Genomic DNA, 13,469 nt, shown 5'->3' on the forward strand with positions numbered 1-13,469 from the left:
CATAGGCCGGGAAAAGAGAACGCAAATGCTGATTTCTTTTCTAGAGAAGGGGTGGATGGTCGGGCTTCAGCCGTGCGTAGCCCCAGCCACACACTAACAGGGGAGGAATGTGACAGGGTAAATAAAAGCCACCAGTTATATGCCTGAAAAAACCTATGTCTAGTCTGCAGCGCAGCACTGACTAGGTTAAACTTCAGCTGGGAACCTCAGGACAATTAGTTGGATCCCAGCTGCCTAATCAAGGTGTGTTAAAACCCAGGTTGTAGACACATGGAGTTTGCTGTTGATGAGAGAGGAGTAAGCTGCTAAAGTGATTCCTGAAAACATGGTCTGAGTAGCAAAGTAGTGAAACTGTGAACTGTCTGTCCCCTGCATAGAAAAAGGGTAGCTGCATATATATAAACTGTCTGCTAAGAGAAACTGTTTTGTTCGGTTTGCTGAAGGAAAAGCCATTTTCGTTTGTTGCTGAAAAAAAGCTATTTTTGTTTTGTGTGCTGTATATTTTTCAAGGTCAAAATAAAACAGCCTTGTCAAGAAACCCATGTGTGTAGTTGCATGTACCCTGCAACAGTACCCTTCTATAACATGCGCGGGCGTGATCACTGCGTATAATAGCAATGTACCCTTCTATAACATGCGCGGGCGTGATCATTGTGTATAATAGCAATGTACCCTTCTATAACATGCACAGGCGTGATCACTGCGTATAATAGCAATGTACCCTTCTATAACATGAGCAGGCGTGATCATTGTGTATAATAGCAATGTACCCTTCTATAACATGTGCGGGCGTGATCACTGCGTATAATAGCAATGTACCCTTCTATAACATGCGCGGGCATGATCATTGTGTATAATAGCAATCAGTGGTGGATTTACAAATAAGCTAAATAAACGCCACCTTCGCGTCTCGCAATTTGAGGCACCTCTAAATACTACAATTTTAATTTACCTAGAATATAGTATACCGTTATTACCTCTCTGGGCGTGTATCAGTGTGTGTGTGTGTGTGTATCAGTGTGTGTACACACTGATACACACACACACTGATACACACACACTGATACACACACACTGATACACACACACACGCACACACACACACACACACACGCACACTGATACACTCACTGATACACACACACTGATACACCCCGTATCCCCCTGCACCGCCCGCCAGCAACCGTGCAGCCACCCCTGCCTGTCCCCGAGCCCATCTCCCGCACCAAGGGGACGGGGGGAAGTGAGCGCCAGGAGAGGCAAAGGTGGGAGCGCCGGGGGGCAAAGGTACAAGGTGGTACAAGGTAGGTGGTACAAAGGCAGGCGCACCCGTGCTACCACCTCCTACTACCCCCCCAAGCTGGGACCCGGGACAGAAGGGGGACACTCACCGCGCAGCCGACAGAGGAGCCAGGAGCGGGAAGACAGACACACTCACGTGTGCTCTGCACAAAGCAGAAGCCCCGCCCCCGGCTTCCTCTGACCTGCCTGCGACCAATCCCCTGCGGGCCAGCCGACATTCTAAGTCCCGCCCCCTGCATTCTCCTTCATTCAATCCCCCCGGCAGCATGCATTCATTCATACACACACATAGAAAATACTTACCGGCCGCCATATTCTCCTCACCGCCGCTGCCCCGCAATACCGGGACCAAGGACAAAAACCGGGACATTTCCAGGCCGGATCTGAAACCGGGACAGGACAGAAAATACCGGGACTGTCCCGGCAAAACCTATGTATACCGGTATTACCTCTCTGGATGTGTATGTGTATACCTGTATTACCTCTCTGGGCCGGTATGTGTATACCGGTATTACCTCTCTGGGCATGTATGTATATACCGGTATTACGTCTCTGGGCGTGTATGTATATACCGGTATTACCTCTCTGGGCGTGTATGTGTATACACTTATTACCTCTCTGGGCGTGTACAGTGGTGTGAAAAAGAAAGTACACCCTCTTTGAATTCTATGGCTTTACATATCAGTACATAAGAACAGGTCTTAAAATGAGGTAAATACAACCTCAGATGAACAACAACACATGACATATTACACCGTGTCATACTTACATAGTTACATAGTAGATGAGGTTGAAAAAAGACGTAGATCCATCAAGTTCAACCTATGCTAAATTTAGACAACAGATACTTTATTCTATATCTATACTTACTTATTGATCCAGAGGAAGGCAAACAAAAAACCCATTAAGGGGAAAAATTAATTCCTTCCTGACTCCAAAAATTGGCAATCGGATTAATCCCTGGATCAACATCCTTCCCATGTATACTTATTTGATATTTCCCTGTATACCTTTCCCATCTAAAAAGATGTCCAACCTTTTTTTGAACAAATCTATTGTATCTGCCGTCACAGTCTCCATGGGTAATGAATTCCACATTTTAACTGCCCTTACTGTAAAGAACCCTTTCCTTTGTTGCTGGTGAAATTTCCTTTCCTCCAACCCTAAGGGATGGCCCCGAGTCCTTTGTACTTTGTACTGCCCGTGGGATGAATAGTTCTTTTGAAAGCTCCTTGTATTGTCCACGAATATATTTGTATATAGTTATCATATCCCCTCTTAGGCCTCGGGCATGGTCAGCGCTTGTGCGCTGACCCGTGCTGAGGCACGCTTGTGCTCGGCACTGAGCCCCTGCAGTTGCAATGAGAGTGGCTTTAGCAGGGGCTCGCTTACGCTTACGCAAGCGTGCGGAAGCGTAAGTCTTAGCAAAATGTAAAATTTTCGCACTCATGGGAGCGCAGGACCGGTCATGTGAGCGTTTCGCCCAATGAGGGCGAACCAGCTCCGTGACGTCACTGGCCCGCCCCACAACACGCCCTCCGCCCGGCATCACTCACCATGGACGCAGCCTTAGACACCTCTTTTCTAATGTAAATAAATCTAATTTAGATCTCCTCATAAGTTAGATTGTCCATCCCCTTTATTAATTTGGTGTCTCTTCTCTGCACTCTCTCTAGTTCCATAATGTCTTTTCTTAGGCTTGGTGCCCAAAATTGTACTCCATATTCAAGGTGTGGTCTTACTAATGCCCTGTAGAGGGGCATAATTACGCTTTCTTCCCTTCCATCCATTGCCTGTTTAATGCAAGATAAGATCTTGTTTGCCTTTGCAGCTACTGCATGACATTGGGCACTATTGCTAAGCCTGCTGTCTACAAGCACTCCTAAATCCTTCTCCATCAAGGATTCCCCCAATATATCCCCATTTAATTTGTAAGTCGCCTTTTTATTCTTGCATCCCAAATGCATAGTGGTGAAGAGAAATACCCGGGCACTACCGCAAATTGAAGTATATGGGAATTTTTTTTTAAATTTAAAACATTACGACCTTATAAAGTATATAAGGTTCCCATCTGCTTCGTAGTCTCTTCCTATGACTCAAACCCCCAATAGGATCTATCCAGGATCCTTAGCAGTGCGGAAATACAAGAAAAAAGGGGGAGCACAGGTTGAGGGATGAAAGGGGTAACAAATTCAAAGTAATTAAGCTCGAGAGTGTAAGTTCTCGAACTAATAAACGTGGGGGTGGTGGAGTGTATAATAACATAAACACTTACACGGCCTTGTGCAAATGCTGTCGCATCCAGGTTTCTTTTCTTCTTCTTTACTTCTATATTCTCCTGATATGGTGTTTCTTCTCTCCTGATCCAAATGATGGCCTCTTCAGTTTACCAGCAACTCTTGATTGCGGTATCCCCCTCAGAGTAAATGGACAAAAGTATAGACAGTATAAATATTCTTAACAATGCCTGACTCCAATGGTTGAAAGGATATATAAAAGCAGAAAAAACTGCAATCACTCACACGGGCAGGTGTGAGTGTTGTCCTTTAGGAGGTGTCCTTATCCTCTTCACATAAGGAGACTCTCCGTAGATTCTACGGAGCCTGAGGAAGCCCAAGAAAGGGCGAAACGCGTTGCTCAAAACCCCTAAGCTTTTTGAACTAGTTCGGCCACCGTCAGGAGCAGGACAACGGAGGCTCAGCACTATACCCGGATGCGGGCAGAGTTAGCTGCGCACCACGCGCCCTGCACTAATATCCTAAGGACTGGCTGACATTTCCCTATCTGGCTCTTAAGTCTTTTGACCTAAGTGCTTTTTAAACTGTTTTTTAAACTGTTTTATTTCTAATAAAGAACACGGTTGGTTAACTGCATTTTAGAGTTTCACTATTCGTTATATCATTGCACGGAAAGCAACCCCAACAGACTTTGGGGGTAGGATTGAAGTTCAAAGGAGAAGCACAAAGATACCGATTCCTGCGTGAGCTCACACGTGGCCGTTAGTGTTACATTTCCTTTTATATTTCATATACCAATCACTCATTCTCACCATCTATTTAGAACTTGAGGGTCTTTTTATTGAGTCTCCTTATGTGAAGAGGATAAAGAAACCTCCTAAAGGACCACACTCACACCTGCCCGTGTGAGTGATTGCAGTTTTTTCTGCTTTTATATATATCCTCTCAACCATTGGAGTCAGGCATTGTTAAGAATATTTATATTGTCCCTTAACATTTATCTATACTTTTGTCCATTTACTCTGAGGGGGATACCGCAATCAAGAGTTGCTGGTAAACTGAAGAGGCCATCATTTGGATCAGGAGAGAAGAAACACCATATCAGGAGAATATACAAGTAAAGAAGAAGAAAAGAAACCTGGATGCGACAGCATTTGCACAAGGCCGTGTAAGTGTTTATGTTATTATACACTCCACCACCCCCACGTTTATTAGTTCGAGAACTTACACTCTCGAGCTTAATTACTTTGAATTTGTTACCCCTTTCATCCCTCAACCTGTGCTCCCCCTTTTTTTCTTGTAATCCCAAATGCATAACCTTACATTTATCTGTATTAAATCTCATCTGCCATTTATCTGCCCACGTTTCCAGCCTCTCCAAGTCCTTCTGAAGAGAAATTACATCCTGCTCTGATTCTATTACCTTACACAATTTAGTATCATCAGCAAAGATGGAGACTTTGCTCTCGATCCCAACCTCAAGGTCATTAATAAACAAGTTAAAAAGCAGGGGTCCAAGTACCGATCCCTGAGGTACTCCACTCACGACTTTAGCCCAGCCTGAAAAAGTTCCATTTATGACAACCCTCTGTTGTCTGTCCTTTAACCAGTTTTCAATCCAGGTGCATATATTATTACTGAGTCCAATTTTCTTTATTTTGTATACGAACCTCGTGTGAAACCGTATCAAAAGCCTTTGCAAAATCTAAGTAGACCACATCAACTGCATTACCCTGGTCTAAATTCCTACTTACCTCCTTAAAGAAACAAATAAGGTTAGTTTGGCAAGATCTATCCTTCATAAATTCATGTCATGATTTATTTAACAAAAATAAAGCCAAAATGGAGAAGCCATGTGTGAAAAACTAAGTACACCCTTACTGCTTCCATAGGAATTAAGATGCTAAGTAGACAGGTGCTGCTAATCAAATGCCCTTGATTAATTGATCATCAGCAAGTGTGACCACCTCTATAAAAGCAGAAGTTGTAGCAGTTTGCTGGTCTGGAGCATTAAGGTGTGTGTGTTAACACAATGCCAAGGAGGAAAGACATCAGCTATGATCTTAGAGAAGCAATTGTTGCTGCCCATCAATCTGGGAAGGGTTATAAGGCCATTTCCAAAGAATTTAAAGTCCATCATTCTACAGTGCGAAAGATTATTCAAAAGTGGAAAACATTCAAGACAATTGCCAATCTTTCCAGGAGTGGACATCCCAGCAAATTCACCCCAAGATCAGACCGTGCAATACTCAGAGAAATTGCAAAAAAAACAAGAGTTACATCTCAGACTCTACAGGCCTCAGTTAGCATGTTAAATGTTAAAGTTCATGACGGTACAATTACAAAAAGACTGAACAAGTATGGTTTGTTTGGAAGGGTTGCCAGGAGAAAGCCTCTTCTCTCTAAAAAGAACATGGCAGCACAGCTTAGGTTTGCAAAGTTGCATCTGAACAAACCACAAGACTTCTGGAACAATGTCCTTTGGACAGATGAGTCCAAAGTGGAGATGTTTGGCCATAATGCACAGCGCCACGTTTGGCAAAAAACAAACACAGCCTATCAGCACAAACACCTCATACCAACTGTCAAGCACGGTGGTGGAGGGGTGATGATTTGGGCTTGTTTTGCAGCCACAGGACCTGGGAACCTTGCAGTCAGTGAGTCGACCATGAACTCCTCTGTATACCAAAGTATTCTAGAGTCAAATGTGAGGCCATCTGTCCAACAGCTAAAGCTTGGCCGAAATTGGGTCATGCAACAGGACAATGATCCCAAGCACACCAGCAAATCTACAACAGAATGGCAGAAAAAGAAAAGAATCCAGGTGTTGCAATGGCCCAGTCAAAGTCCAGACCTCAACCTGATTGAAATGCTGTGGCTGGACCTTAAGAGAGCTGTGCATAAACAATGCCCACAAACCTCAATGAACTGAAGCAATGTTGTAAAGAAGAGTGGGCCAAAATTCCTCCACAACGATGTGAGACTGATAAAGTTATACAGAAAACGATTACTTCACGTTATTGCTGCTAAAGTTTGTTCTACAAGCTATTGAATCATAAGGTGTACTTGGTTTTTCACACACGGCTTCTCCATTTTGGCTTTATTTTTGTTAAATAAATCATGACACGGTGTAATATGTCATGTGTTGTTTTTCATCTGAGGTTGTATTTACCCAATTTTAAGACCTGCTAAGGAACAGATGATTGTTATTATGTACTGATATGTAAAACCATGGAATTCAAAGAGGGTGTACTTTCTTTTTCACACAACTGTATGTCACTCATTGCATAGTGGACAAGATAAAGTAAATGTTTTCTCCTAGTAGGGATTTATGGATATTGGGGCAGATATGGCCTGTAAGACCGCTCTGACCTGTTCTCCACCCTACTTATATGGAGTAACCACTTAGAGTGTGTATAGCATAGATCAGGATACAATGGATGAAGTGATAACCCCAGGTGTGGGTAGTACTCACTGGATGTAGATCTTGACTTCTTCTTAGCAGGCTCCAAGTATAGAATGGCAATGATGGAGTTCCAAGGTAATGCTCAGCGGTGCACAGCAGCAGGAAGACAACAATGATGGCACTTAGCACATTAAATACGTTAAAAACAATCTATTGAAAGGGTGACAGGGATATGGTGGGCAACGATACTCCGCCGCATTTCACGCCTGTTGTGCGCTTTGTTAAAGAGAAAGCGCCCAATGCGCGCAAAATGCGGCAGAGTATCGTCAACCAAAATATCCCCGTCACCCTTTCAATAAATTGTTTTTAACGTATCTGATGTGCCGAGCTCCATTTTTTTCCTGCTGCTGTGCACCGCTGATCTTTACCTTGGAACTTCAACAACCTACCGGAGACTCTCACAGCCGCCACCAGTCTAAGTTCATTCATAACTAAAGCGGTCTCACATTTTAATCAGGTCTGTAACTGTTACATACGCCTATAATATATATTATCTCTAACTGTGCATGCAATGTCTTGTATATAAATGTATAACCCTGCTCACTTATGTAACTGTATTTGTAACCATGTACATACGTGAAAACAAAGGAAACTCTCAATGTATTGCTTCCTGGTAACACATTCATCTGCAACTGTTCCATACGCCTATAACATTATCTGTTACGGTGCATGCAATGTCTTATATATAATGTATAATAACCCTGTACATTTAATGTAACCATGTATTTGTCGTCATAACTTTGTAGCCAGGACATACATGAAAATGAGAGATAACTCAATGTATTACTGCCTGGTAACCCCCCCCCCCCCCCCCTCTCAATAAGAGACGTGCAAAGACTCTTCCAGTTTGGTTATTTTATTACAGCGGAGAAAATAAGGAACATGCGTGTCAGGAGCATCAATGTCCCGTGTTGTCCCCTTGCAATGCGCCTTTGTCACAGGAGGATCCTCCCCACCCCTAAGGGTGTCACGTGGCAGCTGTTATCAGTATAGTAAGAACAGGAACCCATCGGTGCAGCCAATCGAATCCCCTATCAAACTGTTCAGCTTCCCATAGCCTGGTTAGTGAGCGAGTGCTGCCCCCTGTAGGCAATTCTATAGTAGGTCAGCTGGCCTTGTGCTTGCCATTCCCATCAGTCCACAGCCTCTGCTGGTTTCGCAGCCTCTTGCTGGGAAAGCCAGTACTTGTACCTCTTGGTCTTTGGCTTCTCGAAGTTCACTACGAACATCGGCATGTGCACCGTGTCAACACCATTCACCTAAACCGCAGAGAGACAGGAAGGTGAGAATGTACCAAGTGTGCCAGAGGAGAGGGACACATTCAGCACCCTACAGCGTCACCCCACACATCCCGTGGTACATGTCTGCGGTCTCCTGGACCAAACACGGACAGAACTCGGCTTCAGGGAATTTAATGCCAGGAACATATTTTTCTTTGTATACACGTGAAGAGAAGGCAGACTAAATGAGTGCAAAGATCCCAAAATGGCATGTCAATTTGTGCACGGAGATGTATGGGAACCCCAGGGAGAATGACAGAAGGTGCTAGGGATAGTTCAACGCACCCATTATGTAATCGATGCACAGAATTCTTGGACGCGAGACTGATGTTAAAGACGTAGAGGAGACCCTTTTTATTGTAAGAGGTTGCACCCATAATCCTTTTAACTTATTAGAAAATCGAAATCTTTCCTGCAGCATGATGCAACCTGAACTACAAGGATTGGGGTTGGAAGGGGCGTTTTAACCTTTTCGCTGCTCACAACACAGAACCTGCGGACAGGGAGTCCGAGACAAACACGGAACGTGCGGACGGGGAGTCCGAGACAAACACGGAACCTGCGGACAGGGAGTCCGAGACAAACACGGAACGTGCGGACGGGGAGTCCGAGACAAACACGGAACGTGCGGACGGGGAGTCCGAGACAAACACGCAACGTGCGGACGGGGAGTCTGAGACAAACACGCAACGTGCGGACGGGGAGTCCGAGACAAACACGCAACGTGCGGACGGGGAGTCCGAGACAAACACGCAACGTGCGGACGGGGAGTCCGAGACAAACACGGAACGTGCGGACGGGGAGTCCGAGACAAACACGGAACGTGCGGACGGGGAGTCCGAGACAAACACGGAACGTGCGGACGGGGAGTCCGAGACAAACACGGAACGTGCGGACGGGGAGTCCGAGACAAACACGGAACGTGCGGACGGGGAGTCCGAGACAAACACGGAACGTGCGGACGGGGAGTCCGAGACAAACACGGAACGTGCGGACGGGGAGTCCGAGACAAACACGGAACCTGCGGACGGGGAGTCCGAGACAAACACGGAATGTGCGGACGGGGAGTCAGACAAACACGGAACGTGCGGACGGGGAGTCAGAGAAACACGGAACGTGCGGACGGGGAGTCCGAGAAACACGGAACGTGCGGACGGGGAGTCCGAGAAACACAGAACGTGCGGACGGGGAGTCCGAGAAACACAGAACGTGCGGACAGGGAGTCAGAGAAACACGGAACGTGCGGACGGGGAGTCAGAGAAACACGGAACCTGCGGACGGGGAGTCCGAGAAACACGGAACGTGTGGACGGGGAGTTCGAGACACACACAGAACCTGCGGACGGGGAGTCCGAGACAAACACGGAACGTGCGGGCGGGGAGTCCGAGACAAACACGGAACGTGCGGACGGGGAGTCCGAGACAAACACGGAACGTGCGGACGGGGAGTCCGAGACAAACACGGAACGTGCGGACGGGGAGTTCGAGACACACACGGAACCTGTGGACGGGGAGTCCCAGCCAAATACGTACCGTCACCTCGCACCAATACTCCCCCCACACGTTTATAGGCTCTTCTGGCAGCTTCAAGGCATCCACAGGAACCACCACACCCAGCTGGAGAGAAAAAGAGAACAAAGAATAATCCCCTCTGCACTTTGAGAGACAGTGTAACCCCACAAGCACCCAGCGTTACAAACACACCACGACCAGCCCCCCGCGCACGACACACACACACACACACACACACAGTCCATACGCCGTTTTCACGCTTGGTTACAATAACAGCGCATATTTACCGTGATTAAAATTGCGAAAAGAGCGGGGTTGTCTGCACGAGAATACGTACGTTTTTAAGGAAGTTACGACAAACGATCTCTTTGTTCAGCTCCCATTTCACATTATTCTTCATCCCGACCTCCAGCCGCGAATTCCTCAGGTAATTCACAGTCTAAAGACAGCACAAAGGTTGGACTCCAATTATCCCCGTCCTGCAAACCTGCAACCTTTTATCCCGGGAGCTGCCCTGAGCTCGGGGTCGGCTGTAACAGGGCTTAGATAGGCACAAATCGGCCAGGCACTCCACTACCCCATTGCTAGAAGTTTTAGCACTGCACCTACACTGCCAGGTGTGCAACAGGTACCACTGCAGGCCTCCTCAACAGCGGGGGGAGGCCAGGTGTGCTTTGCTTTTATCTAACCCAGGGGCGGCCAACTCCAGTCCTCAATTGCCACCAACAGGTTAAGTTTTCAGGATATCTCTGCTTCAGTCGAAGACTGAGCCACTGATTGAGCCACCAGTGCTGAAGCAAGTACTGATTGAGCCACCTGTGCTGAAGCAGAGATATCCTGAAAACCTTACCTGTTAGGGGCCTTTGAGGACTGGAGTTGGCCACTCCTAGCTCTCACCCCTCTGCGCCAGCATCCGGCGCAACACATCCAACCACTGGATCCGGCTACCTTACCATTTCTCCTGTCCAGGTTTGCACCCTCTCTCCGGGACCTCCTTCCCGCTGCCTCTGAAGGGAAACCATGAAAACATAAGCATACCGCACTGAGACTAAAACATGTCCAGGGATTGTCCTCCCCCTGCCTTGTACAAGCTTATAAGGGATTTCATAGCGGCAGCGAGAAGTGCATTGTGATTTTAACAGCACTGACGCTGGAAAGGTTAGGAAACTCCTGTAATAGCTCTGCAATGCATTGCTGCCCCCACCCCCCGTGGCATCCCAGGGGTTAAAGCGAGGAGTCACTCACCCTCTTCTCTTCCTCAAACATCTGCTTGTTTTCCGGTGAGGGGTACACCGCCATCCCCTCTGCCAGCAGCTTGTTCCGACCCATCGCCTTCTCCACTAACACGGTGTCACCACGGCCACCCAGCTCTGCAAGAGAAGAGACCGGCACTAAGGGAGGAGCTACGCGCAAACTCCTCTACCCATCAGAGAGAAGAAACAGCAAAGTCAACTGCTGTGTGCATGTTAACAAGGGTGGTTGCACATCACAAAAGGGCATTCTAGAAGCCAGTTTATCTCCCTGTGCCCAAGGCTCCATTAGATTGTAAGCTCTTTGGAGGATGGACTCATTGCAGATTTCTGTGTACATCACCGCATGAGAGCGCTAAATAAGAAAACATTACTATTTCTGCAAAACAAATAGGGGAGGGGGCATCCCTGCTCAAAGGCAGCCACTGTGCAGAGCTGGGAGCACACTTGCTTTATGACAGACAGACAGACAACCCCCCCCAGCATTACTGCTAACGGTTTGAGTGAGGATCAGCTCCATCTTCTCCTTGCGTTTGTGCTTTGTATCCTCCAGCACCCTGTAGATACGATGCCTCCGTGGGTGCAGACCTGGCTCCTTCCCTTCTGGTGCCATCTTAACTTGCCACCAGCGCTCCACTATCACGGTGCCCTAGGAGAGTCACAGCGGGGGTCATGTAATGCAACGCTCACACCACTATCACGGTGCCCTAGGAGAGTCACAGCGGGGGGTCATGTAATGCAACACTCACACCACTATCACGGTGCCCTAGGAGAGTCACAGCGGGGGGTCATGTAATGCAACACTCACACCACTATCACGGTGCCCTAGGAGAGTCACAGCGGGGTCATGTAATGCAACGCTCACACCACTATCACGGTGCCCTAAGAGTGTCACAGCGGGGGGTCATGTAATGCAACGCTCACACCACTATCACGGTGCCCTAGGAGAGTCACAGCGGGGGGTCATGTAATCCAACACTCACACCACTATCACTGTGCCCTAGGAGTGTCACAGCGAGTTCATGTAATGCAACACTCACACCACTATCATTTTGTCGCCTGTCCAGGCGGTCAGTCAGAACACAGTGTTACCCCAAATATTCGGCAAGGACATGTTATAGTGAGTGAGTGAGGCAGTGTTATAGTGAGTGAGTGAGGCGGTGTTAGACTGGCTGGGTGAGTGGTGCGCTGTTATAGTGGGTGAGTGGGGCACTGTTATAGTGAGTGAGTGAGGCGGTGTTAGACTGGCTGAGTGAGTGGGGCGGTGTTACACTTAGTGAGTGAGTGGGGCGCTGTTATAGTGAGTGAGGCGGTGTTAGACTGGCTGGGTGAGTGAGGCGCTGTTATAGTGAGTGAGTGAGGCGGTGTTAGACTGGCTGGGTGAGTGGGGCGCTGTTCTAGTGAGTGAGGCGGTGTTAGACTGGCTGGGTGAGTGAGGCGCTGTTCTAGTGAGTGAGGCGGTGTTAGACTGGCTGAGTGAGTGGGGCGCTGTTACACTTAGTGAGTGAGTGGGGCGCTGTTATAGCGAGTGGACGAGTCGGTGTTATAGGGGGTAAGTGGGGCGGTGTTATAGTGAGTGGGGCGGTGTTATAGTGAGTGGGGCGGTGTTATAGTGAGTGGGGTGGTGTTATACTGAGTGAGACTCACCCGGCTCTGGCTGACACACGCCGGCCAAGCACGGAGCACCTCTCGGGGAAGTCGGTGGACCAAGCTCAGCATCCCGGCGGCGGCACATAAATCCGGGACCAGCGACTTCCGGTGACCCCGAAGGACACACGTGGGGGCGAGAGCCAGCCAATCAGGAGCAGCCAGCCAGTGACGTCACCCGCCTCCCTGCGCGCGTGCGTGCGTGCGTGCGCGTGCCAGCTCCTCCCTGAGTGATAGTCACAGAAGGAGTGACAGCTCCTCCCTGAGTGATAGTCACAGAATGAATGAGTTTCTCCCTGAGTGACAGTCACAGAATGAGTCCCAGCTTCTCCCTGAGTGACAGTCACGGAATGAATGAGTTTCTCCCTGAGTGACAGTCACGGAATGAGTGACAGCTTCTCCCTGAGTGACAGTCACGGAATGAATGAGTTTCTCCCTGAGTGACAGTCACGGAATGAGTGACAGCTTCTCCCTAAGTGACAGTCACGGAATGAATGAGTTTCTCCCTGAGTGACAGTCACGGAATGAGTGACAGCTTCTCCCTAAGTGACAGTCACGGAATGAGTGACAGCTTCTCCCTGAGTGATAGGCACAGAATGAATGAGTTTCTCCCTGAGTGACAGTCACAGAATGAGTCACAGCTTCTCCCTGAGTGACAGTCACGGAATGAATGAGTTTCTCCCTGAGTGACAGTCACGGAATTAATGAGTTTCTCCCTGAGTGACAGTCACGGAATGAGTGACAGCTTCTCCCTAAGTGACAGTCACGGAATGAGT

The 13,469-nt window shown here is 47.9% G+C and overlaps 1 protein-coding gene across 1 annotated transcript; it reads right to left on the minus strand.

The window, feature by feature from the left end:
- Window positions 1-7,845: 7,845 nt before the first annotated feature.
- Window positions 7,846-12,843, minus strand: MRPL9 (mitochondrial ribosomal protein L9). The gene is made up of 7 exons (XM_075585060.1): window positions 12,694-12,843; window positions 11,536-11,695; window positions 11,042-11,166; window positions 10,750-10,803; window positions 10,134-10,235; window positions 9,818-9,901; window positions 7,846-8,264 (listed from the first exon to the last, which is right to left on the minus strand). Exons 1-7 carry the CDS (start codon window positions 12,763-12,765, stop codon window positions 8,139-8,141), a joined length of 723 nt encoding a protein of 240 aa, XP_075441175.1. The 5' UTR covers window positions 12,766-12,843; the 3' UTR covers window positions 7,846-8,138.
- Window positions 12,844-13,469: the final 626 nt, after the last annotated feature.

This window comes from Ascaphus truei, unplaced genomic scaffold (genome assembly GCF_040206685.1).
Source record: "Ascaphus truei isolate aAscTru1 unplaced genomic scaffold, aAscTru1.hap1 HAP1_SCAFFOLD_887, whole genome shotgun sequence".
Classification (NCBI taxonomy): domain Eukaryota; kingdom Metazoa; phylum Chordata; class Amphibia; order Anura; family Ascaphidae; genus Ascaphus; species Ascaphus truei.

Excerpts from the sequence above, each read along its gene's own strand:
- MRPL9 (XM_075585060.1), bottom strand. The coding sequence starts at position 12,765 with ATGCTGAGCTTGGTCCACCGACTTCCCCGAGAGGTGCTCCGTGCTTGG. Across the intron at positions 10,804-11,041 it reads TGTTTGAGGAAGAGAAGAGG|AGGCAGCGGGAAGGAGGTCC; the intron begins GTGAGTGACTCC and ends GTTTCCCTTCAG. Across the intron at positions 9,902-10,133 it reads GTCGTAACTTCCTTAAAAAC|CTGGGTGTGGTGGTTCCTGT; the intron begins GTACGTATTCTC and ends TTTTCTCTCCAG.